At 43.6% G+C, this 20,187-nt stretch overlaps 1 protein-coding gene across 2 annotated transcripts; it reads left to right on the forward strand.

Moving 5' to 3' along the window:
* The first annotated feature begins 478 nt into the window (after positions 1–478).
* On the forward strand, positions 479–19,915 carry LOC137596840 (zinc finger and BTB domain-containing protein 16-A-like). Of its 2 annotated transcripts, XM_068317604.1 has the most exons (8): positions 479–643; positions 1,854–3,107; positions 5,400–5,497; positions 7,444–7,551; positions 7,890–7,976; positions 15,661–15,831; positions 16,900–17,067; positions 17,350–19,915. In XM_068317604.1, the coding sequence occupies exons 2-8, from the start codon at positions 1,939–1,941 to the stop codon at positions 17,577–17,579; spliced, it is 2,031 nt and encodes a 676-aa protein (XP_068173705.1). In that variant the 5' UTR covers positions 479–643; positions 1,854–1,938; the 3' UTR covers positions 17,580–19,915. The 2 variants fall into 2 exon arrangements, with proteins under 2 accessions (XP_068173705.1, XP_068173706.1); XM_068317605.1 differs by lacking the exon at positions 7,444–7,551 and having other exon boundaries at positions 484–643.
* Positions 19,916–20,187: the final 272 nt, after the last annotated feature.

Here is a 20,187-nt window from a genome sequence, read left to right on the forward strand (position 1 = left end):
GCCACACTATTGGTTGACAAATATTTGTTTTATTTTTATTCCATTTTGTACAGTGACTGTCACAGAGTAATTACATGAATGTCATTAAAACAAAATGTTAAAACACTTATTTCTGACTTCAGTGAGTGTGTAACCCAGTTGTGGGCTGTACATTAAAATACAATTAACTTTTATCATAAATATTATCATTTCTGGTCATGCTAGGCCAGCAGAGAAGATATTGCTGACGCTGCCTGCCCACCAAAGGTGTAATCCATTCTCTATAAAGGTAATGAGTACTGTATTTCACTTAAATCTTTGTCACTTCTTTGACCCAGAGTACAATGTCAAAATAAATGGAAACTTGAAAGTCTGGTTGTAGCATTATTATCTACCATTAGGGCGTCCATCTTCTCCAGCTGATCCTTTAACACCACAGTTATTCTGGCTTCTCACCTTCCGACACATTTCAACTAGTGGTTCCGACTACCGCTCTTATTTTGAAAGGCATACTGGGAAGTGTGGAGTTTCCGCTGCTGGCTTGACTGTCGCGGCTGGCTGATGGTTTGCTTACTAGGAGCAGGACTGAGTTTGGAGCGGGTACTGTGAAATGTGTAAGCATGATGTTGCCTGGATAATCAGCGGCGGACGTTAGGAGACGGAGGTAAGAACAACTGTGGCTCCACACACTTTTTTTTATTTATTCCTGCTGCTCATCTTCGATCAATCACTCCTCAGTCTGGACTCATTTTAACAATTCATATTGTCAAATAATTTCAGTTTTGTATGGAGTTCTTGTCATTTCTTTTGTTTGTTTGTTTTTTTACCGCACACATATGAAAATAGAGCCAAGTTTTGCCCCAGTCGGATTGTGTGGGTTCCTAAACTTAAATAACCCCCGATAGCAGTCAGACATTATTCTGGATAATTACATTATTTACACCTCAAGCGCTCCTTTAAACACAGCGCACACCGTAAATAAACGTGGAAAGAAGCTGCGATGCCGCGATGTGTGAACGACAGAGGTGCGTTTTGCACCTGATGCGCTCTGATGTTGCGGTTACTTGAGGATGCGTCCATCCGACGCGCTGCTGTGGTCCGCAGGTGTCAGACCAGTCCACACGCAGCTCCATCATCATCATCATCATCATCATCATCATCGTCATCATCATCATCGTCATCATCATCATCATCATCATCCGTGACAATGTCATGTAGGTGTTTGGACGTGACGGCCGTGGATCCGACCCAGAGTCGTTTTCAAGTGTCGTTTTTTTCCCCCACGCTTTTAATCAGTTTGATAACTTATTTATGGATTTTTTTTTTTTTTTTTTTGCAGACCGCTTTAATTGTCTTTAACCCCCCCCACCCCACCCCCCACCCCACCCCCCACCCCACCCCCCACCCCCATCTAATGAAGCACGTGAGCTGCGTAAATGAAGTAATCATCACTCCGGTGCGTTTTAATGGCCTACCTGTTGAGTGTGTGTGTGTGTGTGTGTGTGTGTGTGTGTGTGTGTGTGTGTGTGTGTGTGTGTGTGTGTGTGTGTGTGTGTGTGTGTGTGTGTGTGTGTGTGTGAGCTTGATAGATTTAGCCGTCACCTCTCAGTATGCAGACGCCACCACCGCGACGTGAGCGCTCCCCCCGGGACCTCAGACTAATCACCTGTGCTGCTGTCAACTTGTTGTCTGTCTGTGGGTCTTAATAAAAACAAATGAACACGTTTGATGTTAGAAATTAAAGCCCGGGTGAGGTGGTAAAAATTTTACATAATTTTCAGGTTAATAATTTTATATTTAATATATTCCCACAGACTGGGTGGACATCAGAGTCTAATTGATCGTCTCTCTCTCTCTCTCTCTCCCCCCTGCAGGCCTACAAACAGCTGAGGGGGGAAGTGCATCAGGTGGGACAGCCACACCTCATGCGTGGGCTCAGTGAATACGGGTCTGACAAACATGGGTGTGCTCCAGCTCTACAATCCCACTCACCCCAGCACGCTCCTGCAGCGGGCCAATCAGATGCGTCTGACCGGCACCTTGTGTGATGTCATCATCACGGTGGACGGCCAGGAGTTCCCGGCGCACCGCACTGTCCTGGCCTGCACCAGTAAGATGTTTGAGATTCTGTTCCACCGCAGTAGCTTGCGCTACGCTCTGGACTTCCTGTCCCCCAAAACCTTCCAGCAGATCCTGGAGTACGCGTACACCGCCTCGCTCCAGGCCACGGCCGAGGACCTGGACGACCTGCTGTACGCCGCCGAGATCCTGGAGATCGAGTACCTGGAGGAGCAGTGCCTGAAGGTGCTGGAGACCATCCAGGCGGAGCAGAGCGAGGAGGTGGCGGTGAGGAATCACAGCTCTGGAGACGATGACCACAGCCGGGTCCGGCACTGGAGACACATGTTGATGTCCAAGAAGCATTCCATACAGGATGGACCCAACCGCACAACTCCTACTGCTTTACACCACCTGGCTCTGTACCACGTGACGGACAGGAGCCCCCCCGGTCCGGAGGCTGACGCTCCTCCTAAATTAAGTCCCAATCTGAGCTCGGAGGTCGACATGGAAAGTTCCCAGCAGCCTCAGCACCACAGCGAGTTATCCCAGTCTCCCTCCGTGGATCCCGCCATCAAATCGGAGAACATGCAGGTGGACGATGCCGATGGCTGCGAGGGTCGGTCCTCCAGCACTGGGGAGGGCAGCTGTACGTCAGACCAACCCAGAGACGAGGGTCCAGGGACGCCCCTGAGAGGCAGTGTGATCACCAGCGCTCGAGAGCTGCACTCGGGGCCAGAAGACGGAGGAGGACAAGTGGTCGGGAGCGCTCTTGATTGTTTCCCAGGAATGTCTGAGAAGCATCTTGCCTCCATATACTCCGTGGCCCCCAACCACACAGGGGACGGGACGCTGCCGGTGTCCGTTTCAGTCGCCCCGTCCCTGGGCGTGCCATTGGACCCGCGGGCCTACGGCGGCCTGCTGCACCAAGGCCTGCTGCACCGGGAGCTCTTCAGCAGGTTGGGCCAGTTCGCAGCAGGGATGAGACACGAGGGTCACGTTCAGGCCCTGCAGTGCTGCGGCGAGTGTGGGCTGCAGCTGCACAGCCGCCAGGCCATGGAGCAGCACAGGTAACGTTCACAACCTATCAATCAACACGTTTTTTGATCCATCCTACAGCATCGTGGTATGTTTTAAATCTATTTTACTATCTCAAAGAGAGAAAAAGCATCCCAGCTATAGAATCTAAAATGTATGTATCACCTTAAAACAAACTAAAGAATGTAGTTTTTGCATCGGTGACACTAAAAAACAATTTCTCTCAATGCGCAGCGTTTACTGACAGACCTTTCAAGTCTAGTTAAAGAAGTGAGGGCTATGCATGTGTGCTGGTGCAGTTTGATGGATTTAAGCATTCATTCATCCCATTAAGGAAAAAAAAGTGAGTGCGTTTTTGTATTGAACTGGAGGTTTTCAGGGTTCCCCATCATGGTGAGAGATAAAAGCTGGAAGGAGCGATAAGAAACGTGTTAATTTATTCTCAGGGACACCTGCTCTTGTGTCTTAACAGTGAGATGTCTTGAAAAGTTTTGAATTGGGTCTTTGTTGGGTGTTTGATATAAAGAGGCCTTGGTGTTGCACAGGGCTGTTACTAAGCTTGATGTTCTAAATTCTGTTTGATTATTTGTGCAGGAGCGTGCCTCACACAACAGGCTGTCTCTTAAACTGTTTGATATGCATTCCTTTGCACCGGCAGAGAGGAGCCTCTCAGCAGGGATCAGGGTGGACTCCTCAGCTAAATGACGGACAGCTTCTGCCTCGACACTCACTGTTTAATGCACAAGCCTGTCCGTCTACATTATGTCAGTGCACAAAAAAGTTGCTTTTCAGCTCAATGACAAATCTCGGCAGCTCGATTGCACATTTTAATAATTTTTGTGTGCTTGGCTCAACACTAATCATCGGATATGAAGCGATCTGTGATCCAAAAATCTTTCTGTGTCTTTAGCCCCCCCTCCCCATCCCCCCGCCTGACATTTCAGCCTCGTGCCACACCAGAGTGCCTCGGTAGGGAACAGAGCTTCCTGTGGGATATTTAGTGATGCGTGTTCCTCACACATGGAGACAGGCGGATGTCTGCAGGTCGGAGGAGTTTGCATTGGTGCTACTGCTTGAGGATGTAATGAAGTTGCTGTGGGTCTGCAGCCAGGTCACTGAGCATACACCTGGTCTGCAGGTTGACATTCTCTGTGTCTTCATTAAATCCTGAGTCGGTTTCACCATGAAAAAAAACAAAAACAAAACAGAAAACTTTAACAGCTTTGGTTTGGTCACAGCTGACTGAATGAACAGAAAGACAGTGATTTCAAAATAAAATGTCAATAATTCCAATTGACATCCAGTGTGTGAGTGACATCACAGAAGTGTGATCCACGGTGATTCAGAGTTGTGTTAAAGGTAACTCAAGCATCAACAAAGTTATCACAACTCCAGTCATGGCTTTCAGCAAATCCTGATTTTAAAATCTGTAACTGTCCATGATAGGCTGCTATTATATTATATTATATTATATTATATTATATTATATTATATTATATTATATTATATTATATTATATTATATTATATTATATTATATTCTTTAGATTTTGCTCAAATCTTGCTTTACAACTCAGTACTATGCTAAAAAAAAAACTGAAATAAAAGCAGTGCTTCTGATCTCCAAAGTAATCACCTTGCCTTAATACCTTAATGTTGATTTCACTTGTTCAGAATATCATCATCTTGGGGTTTTTTTTAACCGCGGTTTATCTTCTCAGACTCCTGTGAGGCCATTTCCTCTGCTCTTAGTGGGGTGATGTGAGGAGAACAGTACAGATGCCTTGTATGCTCAGATGTATGTGATATGATATGATTTAGCTGCTGGAGGGAGCGTCGGCGAATCATCTTCTTTTCTCCTTTTCATTGCAGTTACAGGACAAGTGTGTGTGTGCGCGTGTGTGCGTGTGTGTGTGTGTGTGTGTGTGTGTGTGTGTGTGCTGGGATGTGATTGTTGTGTGCTTGTGTTTGTGCGTACCCGATGTCTTGCAGTGCTGGCGGGTGCAGGCACGCGTATGTCTGCACTCTGAAATTAGCCAGATATCCCATTGTCTGTGTTCTTTTAGCATTCATGCGTTGTGATTCACAACTCCGAGGGCCTCTTTCACTAATGATGTTGCATTCAGTGAGGGATTCGTGCCGGCATTAAAACATGCTCCTCTTCTTGTTACAGGGACAATCCTGCTTCTGGGTTTGGGAGACCTTTTAAAAAAAAAATAAAAGGAGCAAAAATCAGACAGATTTATTATCACAAGAATGTTTTTCCCTCTCTGTTTTTTTCCCTCTTCGAGAATGATCTCACTTAAGTGTTTCGTCGTTCCACAGGAGGCTCCACACCGAGGAAAAGGGCCACGGCTGTGAATACTGTGGCAAACACTTCCAGGACAGCATGCGACTACGGATGCACATGCTGTCTCACACAGGTACTACTTAAATTTTAAATTCCTTTCTCAGACTACTCAGTTCTCGTGAAGCCTCTTGATCACGCGGCCTTTGGGTGCACCTGTTCATACTACTAGACCCCCCCCCTTCAACCCCCACCCCCCGTACGAAGTTAGTGCTGCTCTGAATATTTGGATCACGCTTTCTTTTCCATGCTCAGGTCTGCGCACCTCTCCCTCCCCTATCTGTCTCTTCCTCTCTCCATTTGAATCATTTCTGTGTTTTTTTGGAGACTCTGGCAGCGCGCCAGCTCTGCCCCTTCTGAGTGATGACATCATGAGCTGCCGGCAGGCCTGGGTGTTCTGCCAGTGTTCCGAAGCGTGTGTGATGGCTCGCTCGCAGATGTGTGTCCAGGAACACACTGTACCCAAACGCAGACTTAATCAGACCTGACTGCTCTCCCAGCTACTTTATCCAAAATAGAGAAAGAGGTGGTGGTGGGGGGGGTTGTGTGTGTGTTTGGGGTGGGGGTGGAGTAAGATCAGGGACTAAAAAATGAAACTAAAACAGAAGCCTCAGTTGGTATTTGGTATTTGAACATAGATGTGGCAAGGGTTCCTGTCCTCGCTGCCTCTTCTTTGAGGATTGTTCAGAAATGACAGACTGCTGAGAGATGACGGGAAATGTGCCTCTTTAAACTTCACCTGACTCATCTTTTCTTTTCTTTTTTTTTTTCCTTCCTCCATTCACTCTGCATAACCCCAAACACACACACACACTGTCCCGCGTTTCCCTCAGACTTCAACGACGTTCTTTTGATTTTCAATTCGCTGCGACATCCATGACAGCGGCATCTTCAACCTAATTTGAATTTATGCACCAAGCCATCCCCATTCTAATGTTTCAAACCATAATACTACAAAAAGGAGATGTAGATCTCATTTCTTTGTCGCTGTGTATTTCGGTATAGCACCCTTAGATCCCGCTGGTTGCTAAGGAGCGAGAGCTCCACCGCTCTAATGGGCTGATTTGGTATTCAGCTCGATGCTGGCTCTTATTTTGGTATGCCAGACAAAGTGTTTTGATGGAGGACGATTGCAGCCGCGTCTGGAGACAGTTTGATGGTTTATGGATGAGAGCACACTCCGTGCCTTTGACTGCACAAGACAATGCACTATGTTCTCTTCTTCCCTTATCACACAATCTCACAGAACACAACACACCACACTGGACAGTGTCACACAACATCAGGATCTACAACATTTCTCCAGTGTTGCCCGCTAAATAACACTACTCACTACCAAGCTTTATTCTTGCTCTGTGTGACAAAATCCACAGTTTCCACACAGGAAACGTTTGTTTCTGAAAATTGTTCTTTTGACAAATGAACAGATTGCATCTTTTTTGTTATTTATGTGCAGCGATTGGAGCAGTGGCACAGCGTCTGTGTATAGAGGCATCATAGGAGTTGAAAGAGGACCACATTTAGGCTGTAGTGTTCAGAGTTCCCAAAGCTTGTGGGTGTTTTAATGAGTCATTTTAACTTCATTTAAAGCCAGCTGAGCAGAAAATAGATCAGTGAATGAGCCTTGGGCCAGTATGGATCTGCAACCGATTTACATCTCCACTAGAGCCAACCCACATCCAAACAGCTGTGTGTGTGTGTGTGTGTGTGTGTGTGTGTGTGTGTGTGTGTGTGTGTGTGTGTGTGTGTGTGTGTGTGTGTGTGTGTGTGTGTGTGTGTGTGTGTGTGTGTGTGTGTACATATCTGTGCTACGTGTCTGTCTGTGCAGGTGAGCTCAGAACAAGGAGCCAACATTTCTGCAAGCAGCATGCATATTTATCTCTTTCATGTTTTCATCGCAGCAGACAAGGGCATTCCAAAGGTGAACTGGGAACTGTAGTTACTGTCTGTGCGATGGGATTCGGGGTGTTGACTCTGAACTGTTTCTTTTTTTTTTTTTTTTTTTTTTTTTTTTTGATAAAGGGATGTGCCGTAGGCGGGAAGCGTCTGCTGTAGAGAGAACACCCAGTCCTTCTGTGGCCTCTCAGGCAGACAGTCTGCTCACTGTTCAGAGACTGATAACAGGGCATGGTAAATAAAACTCTTCAGTTCGGCTCTTTTTTGTCAAAAAGAGGGGCCGCTGCACCCTGTCTGGTGCTTTTGTTTGTCCCGTGTTGTGTTTTTTTTATGCTGCTTTCCCCTGCTCCATTGTGCTCTTCCTTGTGTTAACACCTGAGAAGCACAAGCACGTGTGACAAGCGAGGCTCTTCAGCGACTCCTGAAACGGGGCTTGTTTCTTTCTGGTTGCTTTCGCCGCCCTTCTCTCTAAATGCCAAATTAACTGACAAATTCTGCAATAAAAAAAGCAACAAAAAAACATGTTTTTAAATGTCTAATCAAGATATCCTCTTATAAATCTTCATCTACAGCTCCTGCAGAGGCGCTGGTGTGCGATCAGTGCGGAGCGACATTCTCCTCAGAGGATGCTCTGGAAGCTCACAGACAAACACACACAGGTATTTTACAGACATGTGCATGTGCTAATACTTCCTCTACAAACACACACACACCCACACACACTGTATGTTTGTTTAACCTGGACAGAATGCATTGAGCTGTCAAGTGAGCTGTGACTGCAGGACTTGTGATTGTTAGGTCTAAACTTGCTTGTCATGCTGGCTGGGTGAAACTGCTCCTGTCATGATGTTCCATAATTTATCAACGGGGTGGTGGGAGGCCTGCTCACATATCACCCACTAATATCTCCTGGCATCCAGGCCCACTGCATGCCACATTTCCAGAACCATAGCTCTACAGCGCCAACACCACAGCTTCAGGAACACACTATCCTACATCCTGTCTGAGAACGGATTTATTTACATGTGCTCACACACACTGAACAACAAGACAAACACTCTTGGTTTTTCAGTTATTTCTGATTAAGAGGATTTTAATACACTCTTATCGTGTCCAGTGAATGTCCAGTATTAAGACTTGGCACCAGGATTAATCCAATGCTTTTAGCTCATGCCATGTTTTTTTGGCCAAGTGGCAGCACAAACATGAGACTCATAAATTTTAATTCTTATAATTCAGAAAAAAACAGCCAGAGGAAATGCAGCTGCTTCAGTCGTTTTTATAAAGAGAAGTCATTTCTCAATATGTGTTTACCGCCCACGTTCCCAGATGTTAGTATTATTAGAAAATAAGAAGAATTTACTCCTAACTGTTTTCAAAACAATAATCTATGTGTTTATGGGTTAAACAAAGAAAAAGGATCATTTATAAAACAATGGAAATTAAGTGTGAGATTCCAACAAATGAGTTCCATAATTAGTATGTTTGTTATAATTGTTTTAAAAATAGTATTATTGTTGTCACTTGCCACTTTATTGTTAAACTACAGTTGCTAAGGGTTTATAAATCATCAAATTATTGATCTAATTCACAAACCACGTAATCGATATGAGATTTATCAGGTCAGCTGGAAAAAAACCATTGAGATAAATATTAAAGGTAATGGTGTATTGTTGAAGAAGAACAAGAAGAAATAATCAACTTTATTGTCACACACGTATAAATACTGTACAGTATATGTAGAACACACACACACACACACACACACACACACACACACACACACACACACACACACACACACACACACACACACACATACACACACAAGGAGCCTGTAAGCATGCAGATGATGAGAGGTAGAACAGTGGGCAGCTCCTTCATGATTTGCCCCTATGAGCATCTGTAAGGGGACGATGTCTTGCTCAAGGACACCTCGGTAGGGCTCAGGAGGTGACCTGACACCTCTCCACTGCCAGTTCACACTCTGAACTTTTTGGTCCATATGAGCCTCGAACCAGCCACGCTCTGGTCCCCAGCTCATGACCCAGTGGATTGAGCTGCTGCTGCCCCAATTGTAACCCCAAAACATTTATAACCCCAAATCAAGAATATGTGAAAGATCTCAGTACCAAGTATGGACATATAAATATCAGTTAATACATGTCAGGGAATAGTATACACCGTTGATCAGGATGGAGCATTCACACAAATCGACACCTGACACATTCTGAAATAAAGATGTAAAAGTGAATGATTGAGAGAAATTAAAAACTTTAATGAGTTGAATTTATTATAAACTGGTTATTTAATCCACGGAATTTTAAATGACAACCTTTTGTACTTGAATTTATGAACAGATTTACTGCCCCCCCCCCCCAGCAGTCAAATAAGCATCTTCTGGTTTTTATACTGGTGGACAAAACAATCAATTTGAAGACCTCACTTTGGGCTTTGGGACAGAATGATATTTGTTTTTTCACGTTTGGATTGGCTGAACAGATAAGTGATTAAAAAAACACTCTCCAGATACTAGGATGATGAAAACAAGGTTTAGTTGTGCACCTTTTTTAAAACGGACAAATCTTTAAAGTTGTTTTCATGATCAGTCCGTTATATATCTGAACACACAACTCGACAGGCTCTTTGTTATAACACTTGTCTTAAAATCATTGATATTTTGCTTGTTGCCATTGCTCAAAAAAACAAAATCACTAATTGTGATCACCAAACCCCTCAGAACCACACACCTCTACCTTTTAGGGAAGCAACACTTTACCCCCCCCACCCCCCCCACCCCATTAGCTTGAAGTGAGAAAGATGTGACTCAAAACTCAACAACCGTGAAAAAAAAAAAGGTACATCATTGTCAGATGATTCCTGAATGTGTGAATCCACACCTTTTCTGCTACTTTCAGAAAGGTGATAACCCCTCTCAGGAGCACTGGCATGTAACTGTAACTGCAGGTGGCACACACACACACACACACACACACGTATGAATACTTAATGTCTGCGGACATGCAGGGGTGTTAACGATGCCCAAAAGTTTCTGCCCATGCTGTAAACATCCAGAGCTCGGTTTCAGCTTGGCGCTGTATCCGGAGCAGGGTGCAAAAGGACGGCACTGTCTCGTTTGGCTGTGATCTCAGCTCAGTCTGCTGTGACGCACGACCCTTTTAGAGACACTTCCGTCGTCCCCGCCTCCGACGCTGACGTTAGCGACAGGTAATATAATCAGTCATGTTGAGGTTATGAGAGAACCTTCTGCATGTTTGTGCAATAATGTTTAACCTAGATTTCATTTCTCAAATTAAAAAAAAAAAAAAAAAAAAAAAGAATCAATGAAACGAACAAACAGGATCTTTCACTGCTTCGGCCCTCACCGTCCTGCCGGGGCTTTAATTTGCTGCGTGTTGAAGCCAGTGAGCCAAATGAGTTTCCTCTTAGCAGATTAACACTTGTCAGATCTCAGCAGCTGCAGCATGATGGTCCACCTCTTCTGAGGGGTAACTAATACTTCTTTTTTTTTTGGGAGGGGGGTGCTTACTCTGAAGCAATTTGGAAACGTTAACTGGAGTGAAAGTATCTTTGACCATTTTGATATATCAGAGGTGAATGGCCTAGGGTTGCTGCAGTTGGAGATCAAAAAAGTGGGGGCGGGTAGAGGAGGGAGGCAGGAGTGGAGAGGACTGTGGGAAGGGATGGGGTGGGGGGGTGGGGGTGTAGGGGGTATGTAAGGGCTTCCTGAGGACGAGAGGGGGAATGTTGCTGGTGTTGAATGCCAGGACCGAAAGGAAAACATCGTCATGTGCTGCTGTTTACTTCTCACCACAGCACTGTCATAGTCTCCTCTGACCTACTTGTCAGTGCCCAAAATAAAAGAATGGATCTGTCTCCAATTTGCTCTCACAAAACAAAGGGGTTTGTTTTGTAAGAGCCTCAGAGCAGCAAGCTTTCAAATTTTGTGGAACCCGACTCCTTGGCTTATCTACGACATGCACAGATATGTACTGTTATTAGCTTCAAACAATGTTGGCTGACCATAAGGTCATAAGAGTGGTGCTTTTGTGTACTCAAGCAGCTGCACTGCTGCTGTTTCTACACATTACAGGCTGCTACATGGAGTGAATAATATTACCTTCTGTCGGTGCCCTAATTAAACAGTCCTGTAGTCCATTCACATTCAGCTCAGTCATTATAATGCAGCCCTCTTAACGCAGACCTTTTAGCTCGCCTAATTGTGTGTCCATCATCAAGCTGTGCCCTCATGTCATAATACCCAGTTGTAATTCATCCAGACCATAAGCTGAGCTGAACCGTACTCTGTGTGTACGCCCAATATTTATTTAAACTAACAGGCTACAAAGCTACAGGATGTCTGCCATGTTAAATATAGACAAATAGATACTAAAAATATTCTAGGAATCCAGGTAAATCAGACAACATGTGACCTCAGCGAACTGATCCATGGAATGGTGGTTAAACATGAGCAATGTATCTGTTGTTGCATTAATTATTAAGTCCGATGTTCCTCACTCGGCTAGATTAGCAGTCTACTGATGAGGGAGGGCCTGGGGTTGTTTAAGGTACTGTTGTGTGTGTGTGTGTGTGTGTGTGTGTGTGTGTGTGTGTGTGTGTGTGTGTGTGTGTGTGTGTGTGTGTGCGCCCCTGGAGCTGCCACATCAACAGGGAGCTGTCTGTGTGAACACTTACAGTAGGATGAATGCACAGGGTCATGTGAGGTCTAGCACATTATGTTGCTTTCCCGGCTGTATGTTCAGCTGAGGCGTGTTAGTGAGCAGGCAAACAGGGAGAAGGCTGCGTTTAGACCAAACAGGACCTGAGGACATGATCTATAGTGGCTTCACGTTGCACAATATTGCTGGTGGACACAATCAGTCATGATGTGTAAGATTAAGTTGTGGAATCCGTTTAGATATCTTTAGCCTTTTGGCAGCTGGAGATTTGTTTTCGCTTTTCTATCAATTCTTGCCGTCACTTGTAATTAATTTTTCTGGGGGGTTTTTTCTTTTCTTTCCTTTACTTTTTTTTTTTTTTTTACAAAATATTAAAGATAAATCATTCACAAGACAGTGAGTTAAATCATTCATCTCCGCTCACTAAAATTCAGATTAAACTTAAAGTTAAACATTTGTGGTCATCCTTGAAGATGACCTTTTGTCCAGTTTGCAGTAGGTTTAGTCCCAGATTCTCAGGGTGGGAAAACTTTTGTGTGCTGCTTGAAAAGAAACAGGCTGCGCTTATTTGTGAATGAAGGGATTAGCTCAAACACTTCACCCCAACAAGGACCATGATCCTATCTGGTTGCCTAGACACACGATTGTTTGTTAGGCAGCATGAGAGTGTGGCTGGCTCCCACCTCGCGCGGACTGAAATGGCAGCAGCATGGAGGAAAACTATGTTAAATCACAAGGACACAAACATGTTAGTGGAGAAATGCTGAAGAAGCAGGACCTCAGACTGCCCTGAGTCACTAATCTAATTGTGCGTTGCACAAGCAGTTCAGTGATAAAACACACAGTAAATGTTTATATTTTCTCCCTCACAGAGGAATTGTTTATAAGTGAATGATTACTCTCACTGTTAAAGTTCCCTCCCTCTGAACACAATGTTCAGTCAGCTCTCCAGCCTTCGAGGAATACCATTGATTACATGGTATTTACCCCATTGAGGACCAAAGGTCAAGGGTCAGCCTGTGTGTTGAAACCCAAATCCCATACCCATTGTCTGGTTTGGGGTGAGAAAGCAGGGGGCAGCGCAGCCAACTTTAAGGCTTACTCTCTTATAAAGAAACTCCTCCGCACTTATTACCAAAGCTGACTGGAAAACTCTCCAACTGCAAATCCTTTTTGTTTGAAAAGTTAACAGAGCACACCAAGCCCGAAATGCCACCACTAACACATACAAACATTTCCGTTCCTCCGAAGATTTTGTTTACACTTCAAGATATTATTTGTTATTTTTATATTCAGCGTCGAAAGCAAGAATGAAACCGGAGAGGGGAGGGGGGGGAAAAAACCACGACTGCCAAGCTGCTGTCTCTTGTGCGTCAGTCTGAGATCAAGAGTGACATTCTTGTGACAGAATATTTGTCACATTTCTCAACTCAGGTTTCAGTATTGTTGGTGACAGAAGGATCAGGATGTACATCTGTAAGCGTCTCCAGGTGTGCCAAGGAGTAACGCGTAACCTCCACCAAGAAAAGGAATTATTCAAACTTTCAGCGAAGACAAAACAAAGTGTGTGAGCTGCATTTAAACCAACACTTGCAACACAATAGTCAATATAGAGATAGAGAGGTGACAGGTTTCATTAGAGTTCTTTGAAATATCTACAGGGCTTGATAGTACGTTATTCATTTGTTGAGGGCTCTGCCTGCAGCTAAAATAACCTGGAAGGATTTGAATTTAAAGTACTCCCCCTGCTGGCAAAACTGAATACTACAAATCTTTTAATTGGATCAAGAATCTTCTCAACAGGTCATAGAAAGAATGAATTTGATACTTCTTCAGCCGTTGTTTGATTGTTATCCAGACTCCATGTGTAGTGAACTGGTTTCAGTTAGGAGTGATTCAGACAGAAAGAGAGGCTGGTTAAAGAGCAGAAGGATTTCCTGTTTGGTCAGCGGATGAGGGGAGCAGGGAGGGTGCAGAGGCGTTGAGTATGGCGGGTCTTTTGTCTTCAACTAAATTATTGTGATCCGTGGGTGAGAAAGGGCCGTGGTCATTAGGCGACGCATAAAGACAGGGATTGTAGGAGTTACGTGAGTAACCTATGACTAATGGGCTTGGTCAATGAGGGCCTGAACCTCATTGTGTGCCTTTTGTGCAAAAGTCCACAGGCTAAAGCCTCTGAACAGGTGCAGTTCAGTTCAATCCTGCCTCGCTGTAGGATTGTTAAGATCAGGGAATTTCTTTCATCCTGTGTTCGCTCTGTTAATAATTACAAATGATCAGTTCTGTTACTGTTGGAGACTAGGTTCAAAAAGAAGCATTAACCAAAAGAAGAGACTTTTGTGTTTCCATCCCACATGGTATCAGTGAAATGTAACGTCTAAAAATGTCTCTTTCTTTGTTTGAGCCAATTGTGAAACATGGATTAGGAACAATACACAGTGAACGTTTCTTATTTATCCCGGAAAATGTGAACGTACACGATTTGTCTCTTTTTCACTCTGCTTTGAAAAGCCTTGTCTGTTAACTTGACAGAACCTAAAGCAAGTGTCTGACACTCTTCCCTCTTAGTATGTGTGCTGTATCCCTTTCCCTACGTTAATTCCAATTTAATTGCCAGTTGCCTCAAGGCACTTCAATAACAGTAACAAATGATTTGATTTAGTGGACCTCATCAGACTGCATTTTAAATGCGACACAGCAACCCCACTTGAATTCCAATGAAGTGCTGGCACAGTCCTCTGTTTACTAATGATCCTCCGCTGGAGATGTCTGATTGAATCCGAGTCAGGAGCAATGGGACCTGCTAGCATTGTAAATGATCTGCAACCTGAGCAGACAGAGAAATAAGGACCTCATAATCTCACATTAAAGCCTCACTCACCAGGACATGCACATTATATCCAATGCCACTGATTAACCAGTCCCTCAGTCCTATCACACATATGAATTTGCATCCGTCTGAATGCCAGAAAGGATTTGAGGGCTGGCGTGTGCAGCCTGTAGATCAACTGTTGACTGTATGACAGCCAATGGATCTTCTTCACATAGCCATTTTGACTTGAGTTTCCCTGCCAGTGTCTCCTTATCTGTATTCCTCTCCACGCCATGTGCAACAGGAAATCAGCCCCAAAGAGATGCCAGGTCACACACAGGATTAAACTGGATTGTGTTTTTTCCTGCCGTCCTGCCTTTAATGGCTTGATATCACTACTTAACATTCTGCACAGTGCGCATAGTGTAGGCATCATTTAGGGTGGAGCCACCATCAGCCGCTCTTTGAGCACAGAGACAGAGGACTTCACAGGCTAGAGCTGACTCCTGATGGGGAACGAAGAGAATAATTACACATCTAACGCCTCAGGAAGGAGCCATTGATTATGTGATTGGCATGCTCTTCGTTGTGTGGGAAATTCGTAAAGAAAACAATGACTTTCATGCTTTAAAATAGAATGTCTGAAGACTCACATTTGAAAGTGCCTGTGGGCTTTTAGGGGAGTTAGTTTAGGTAGAGGCACTTGCTCTTTGAAAGAAGCTTTTCCCTCAGAGGACTCACACAAAGTTGAAGTGACCCAGTTTTCCCACTTAAGGCCCTGTCTGTGTATGGTACTGAAATAACCGTGTCTGTGTCTTGTGCGTTCTCCAGGGACTGACATGGCGGTGTTCTGTCTGCTGTGTGCAAAGCGCTTCCAGACCCAGAAGGCCCTGCAGCAACACATGGAGGTCCATGCAGGCATGCACAGCTACATCTGTAGCCACTGTGAACGCCCCTTCCCGAGCCACACTACCCTTAAAAGACACTTGCGCTCGCACACGGGTAAGGGTCAAACAGTTGGAATCATCTGTAACATTATGTCCTGATGTAAAACACAAGCGTGGTGCCAAACACATGCATGTCATAAAAGACACATTTATTTCTGCATGTGAGTTAATTTTTTAGGTTACTGGCTTGAAGCTTTTTACATGCATCCTCTCCCTTCTCTATAAGATGACTCACCTCCCTGATGACAGCACTGTACCGTTACGGCCGGTGCATATTTTTGGGCATTTTCATCCTGTTTATATTTTGGGTTCTTAGACAGCCTTTGGGCTTCTGCAATTCACGGCTGTCAGTTCTAGTGTGGTTCACCCAAAATGATAGAGGAAACCCAAATAAATATTGAAGGAAAAGCAAATGGAAATGACTTGTCTGTGTGTTCTACCGAGGGTGAGTCTTATTGCCGCGGGAGACGGAGAAGATATTTACTGAAAAGATGTCCCCCTTTCTACTTTTACCTTAAATAACACTCCCAGCTGTCACAGCAGCTTGATGTCGAGACAGGAGACATACATAATTGATGTGAAGAGACAGAAGTGAATGGAGTTTTGGCCATGGCAGCGCATCTTGTTTGTGTACCATTCTACTTGAAAGTAACATTTTGTAAATGTCATCTCCTCCACAGTAGGGTGGGCGATTGGGGAGAATCGGCCTGTAATGAGCTGAGCCATGTATCCTCTGACTTGGCTGTTGCTGTGGACACTGAGATAATGAGGCACATAGGTCATTGAAGATGAGTCAAATTCTCAGCCTAGGGAGAGAAATAGATTAACTACAGTATAGAAAACAGAGCAGCACATGCCCGGAGGACTTTTATTAACTATTAGCAGACAGCTAAGAGGGGTGTCCTAATGCCATAACATTAGCGACGCCTGAAAGGACTTTAGTTCCCCTCACTTGATGTGCATGTGCACAAAAGACTCTGTGACTGTTTGACCTGTGCATCTCTATATGCATTTTCACCATGTCATGCTATGGGAACACTTAACCTTTCAAACCACAATAGTGGTCTGTGTTGGTGTTACGGCTGCTGCTGCTGCTTCTTTCTTGACATGACTATGTTTTCAGGTGATCATCCGTTTGAGTGTGAATTCTGCGGAAGCTGTTTCAGAGATGACGGAACATTGAGGGGCCACAAACGCATCCACACAGGAGAAAAGCCTTACGAGTGCAACGGCTGTGGGAAGAGGTTCAGCCTCAAGCACCAGCTAGAAACACACTACCGTGTACATACAGGTGAGAGTCGTCAAACTGTCCACCCACACTTTTTTTTCACTCATTTTTTTTCACCCATTGGAATTGGAAACACAGCACTCTCTTAATCTCAATGGATGATGCCAACTGGACATTCTCTTATATCACTCTAAGGGCAAACTGATCTAATAGATCAAATCGTAACGCACAAACAACACACAACACCACGACTTGCAGTACAGTCGTCTGAAATAGCGATGGCTCCTGTTTCGCCTAGCAGACTCAAGGTCTTCAAGGTTAATGCTCTGTTGTTGAATTTTTCAGGTGAGAAGCCATTTGAGTGTAAGCTGTGTCATCAACGGTCCAGAGACTACTCGGCTATGATCAAACACCTGCGCACTCACAACGGCGCGTCTCCGTACCAGTGCACCATCTGCCAGGACTTCTGCCCCAGCCTGGCCGCCATGCAGAAGCACATGAAAGGCCACAAACCTGAGGACGTGCCGGCCGACTGGAGGATAGAAAAGACTTACCTGTATGTCTGTTACGTCTGAGCAGGACTTGGACCCCATGCACAGTTTGAGACACACACACACACACACACACGAACATACATGCACACACACAAAGTAGTGTTACAGATTTCTTGTGCTGAAAGATGCCCTTCTTCTCTTCGGGTTAAAGTCAGTCAGACACTTTTTGGATCAACTGAAAAATGAATTGTAGAAAGGTACGAGGTTTGACCTGACAACAGAGACATGCAGCACCAGTGTGCATACACACTACACTAGGGCTGTTAATAATGACAAGTTACGTTATCATTTAGATTAAGTTTGCGCAGTGAATTCACTGTGAATGGTTGAATCTGGTGACAATTGGCATCTTTAAATAACTAGTTTGTCCCAAATTGATTCATTACGAAATTACATGAAATCCAAAAGCAAAAAGTCTACTTTGAAGTAGCAGAAATTATTTACAATGTCCTTCCAAAAAGGACTTCACAAATCTATTAGTTATCAAAAGTTGTTTCCGGAATGACCGTTGCAGCCCTGGTGCACACAAGCATACACTGACACACAGTTTTTAATAGTAACTATATCACAAATGGATTCACTGTGGGTAAAATTGGTGCAACTGATGACCTGTGTGAGTAGCAGGGTCTCTTTTTTTTGTGATTTATTGGTTAACATCAGACAAACCTGATTTTCGTTATTTGATCTTGAAAATTCCACAATGATCCGATTGGCAGAACTTTGCAAAAATCTAAATTCCTGTAACTTCTGTTTTATTTTGTTTTTCTGCTGTTGTGTTCAGTTTTTTTCTGCATGCTTTACTTGAATGGCTGCCACGTTTTGACCTCATAAGCTTGATCTCTTTAATTGCCTTGTCGTTTTTTGCAGTGAGTGTTATTATTTTACGGTAGCTGAGTCACAATTTGAGTTACGCTTGCAATGTAATCGTTTTTTTGCTATTTATATGTTGTTGTTTTTCTTACCAAATATGTGTTGGTTTTCATTCATCAGTCAGTGTCTCAGTATGGGATGAATTTTATTACATCTCCATCCATCTTCTTCTAGACGAGATGACCCTAATCGTCTCGTCTTCAGCCGTTTGTCTGCCTTGAGGGTCACGGTGTTGCTAGAGCCTATCCCAACTTACTACGGGCGAGAGGCAGGGTACACCCTGGGCTCTTCGCCAATGGGTCGTGGGACCCTCTACGTCTCATTTTTCACAAATCATTCACCAATTGATGGTTTTAATTTTGCAACAAATGCATCACAATCCCAACAGTCTAACGATCTGTAAAAAAAAAAAAAAGAGTCTCAACATTGCTTTTATGTGTGTTTTTTTTAAAATAAACTATATATGGATGTCTTATAAAATCACAATTTTCTAGGAGAAAACATAAAAAGAAGTTTTTTTTTATAATACCTGAAAAGAGAATTCTGACTTTGAATCATTATGAGAAGGTTATTGTTCGTTAAAGTGTAGCTGTAATGTACAAACTGTTAAAGTATGTTATTCCTTTATGTGAGCCTAACACAGGCCTTATAGATATAAACATGTTGTATTTTTGTATTACACTAATTTGCTATCTGTTTACATTTGGTATGATTTGAGTAACGGCTTCATGTGTGTGTTTTATAAGTCTCTGATTTGATTACGATCCCTCCCTTGTGCCTCTTTTATAAGTAGAGCATTGATGTGCTTGACTACTTGGGTCTGTGCTATTAGTAGTTGTTTCTGGGTGTTTGTTTACTGTTAGTTAAAGATAGACTGCCATGTAGATCCACTTTGTCTGTCATTGCAACTGGAGGCAACATACTGTGATAGTGGGTGATGCTCTGAGACAAGCGTGTATTTTTTACATCAAAAATTGCTTTCAAAATGGACTGAGATCTTTGGATGAAAACAGTGTGTATAGCAAATCTTGGCATCCTTGGGCGTAAACAATGCCTTCTTAAGTAGCCAAGAACACTCAGTGCCATGAAAATACACATTCACTGTATCTATTTACATGAACATGCACTAAAACTGGATTTCTTTGGTGGACCAAAAGAAATTGAGCACTTTTGTTTGAAAAGGGTTTTTTATCTTTATGTTGTGATAATGCAGATGTCCTTTTATTTGATGTGTCCTAGGAGGATGTGATTAGCATTGTTTAGATTATGTCAATGTCTGTCTACCTCAGGGCCAGATCAAAGCTCGACCTGGTGTCCAATCAGGGTTGTTCTTCTTGCCATCCATGTGTGCAGTAAAATCCCTCTTCATTACAGCTTTGTAACACAGTGTGTGAAAGTGTTTCCTCAGTGTGGATTCAGGCACAACTCCGTATGTGTCAGTGTTCGGTGGCATGGTTAAAAAAAGAATAAAACAAGTGATTATTTTACGTATCTGGTCTCATTTGTCTGTTGTTTTTATCTGTCATTTAGTATAATCAACTATATTAAAGTTAAAGTAACTTTTTTAAACAGCTGAACTATCTGTGTTGGATTGTTCTGTTTTGATAACCGGAGGTTTCAACCCTATGTCCAATGCCTTTCAACATTCTGACCATTTACCTACTACTTTCACTGTTTTTAGTTACAACCTTAAACAGTGACCTGCTTCTATTGTGGTTTTTAACTTTTAACCATTCCAACCATTTATCCATAACTTTTA

This window comes from Antennarius striatus, chromosome 6, assembly GCF_040054535.1.
Source record: "Antennarius striatus isolate MH-2024 chromosome 6, ASM4005453v1, whole genome shotgun sequence".
NCBI classification, from domain to species: Eukaryota; Metazoa; Chordata; class Actinopteri; order Lophiiformes; family Antennariidae; genus Antennarius; species Antennarius striatus.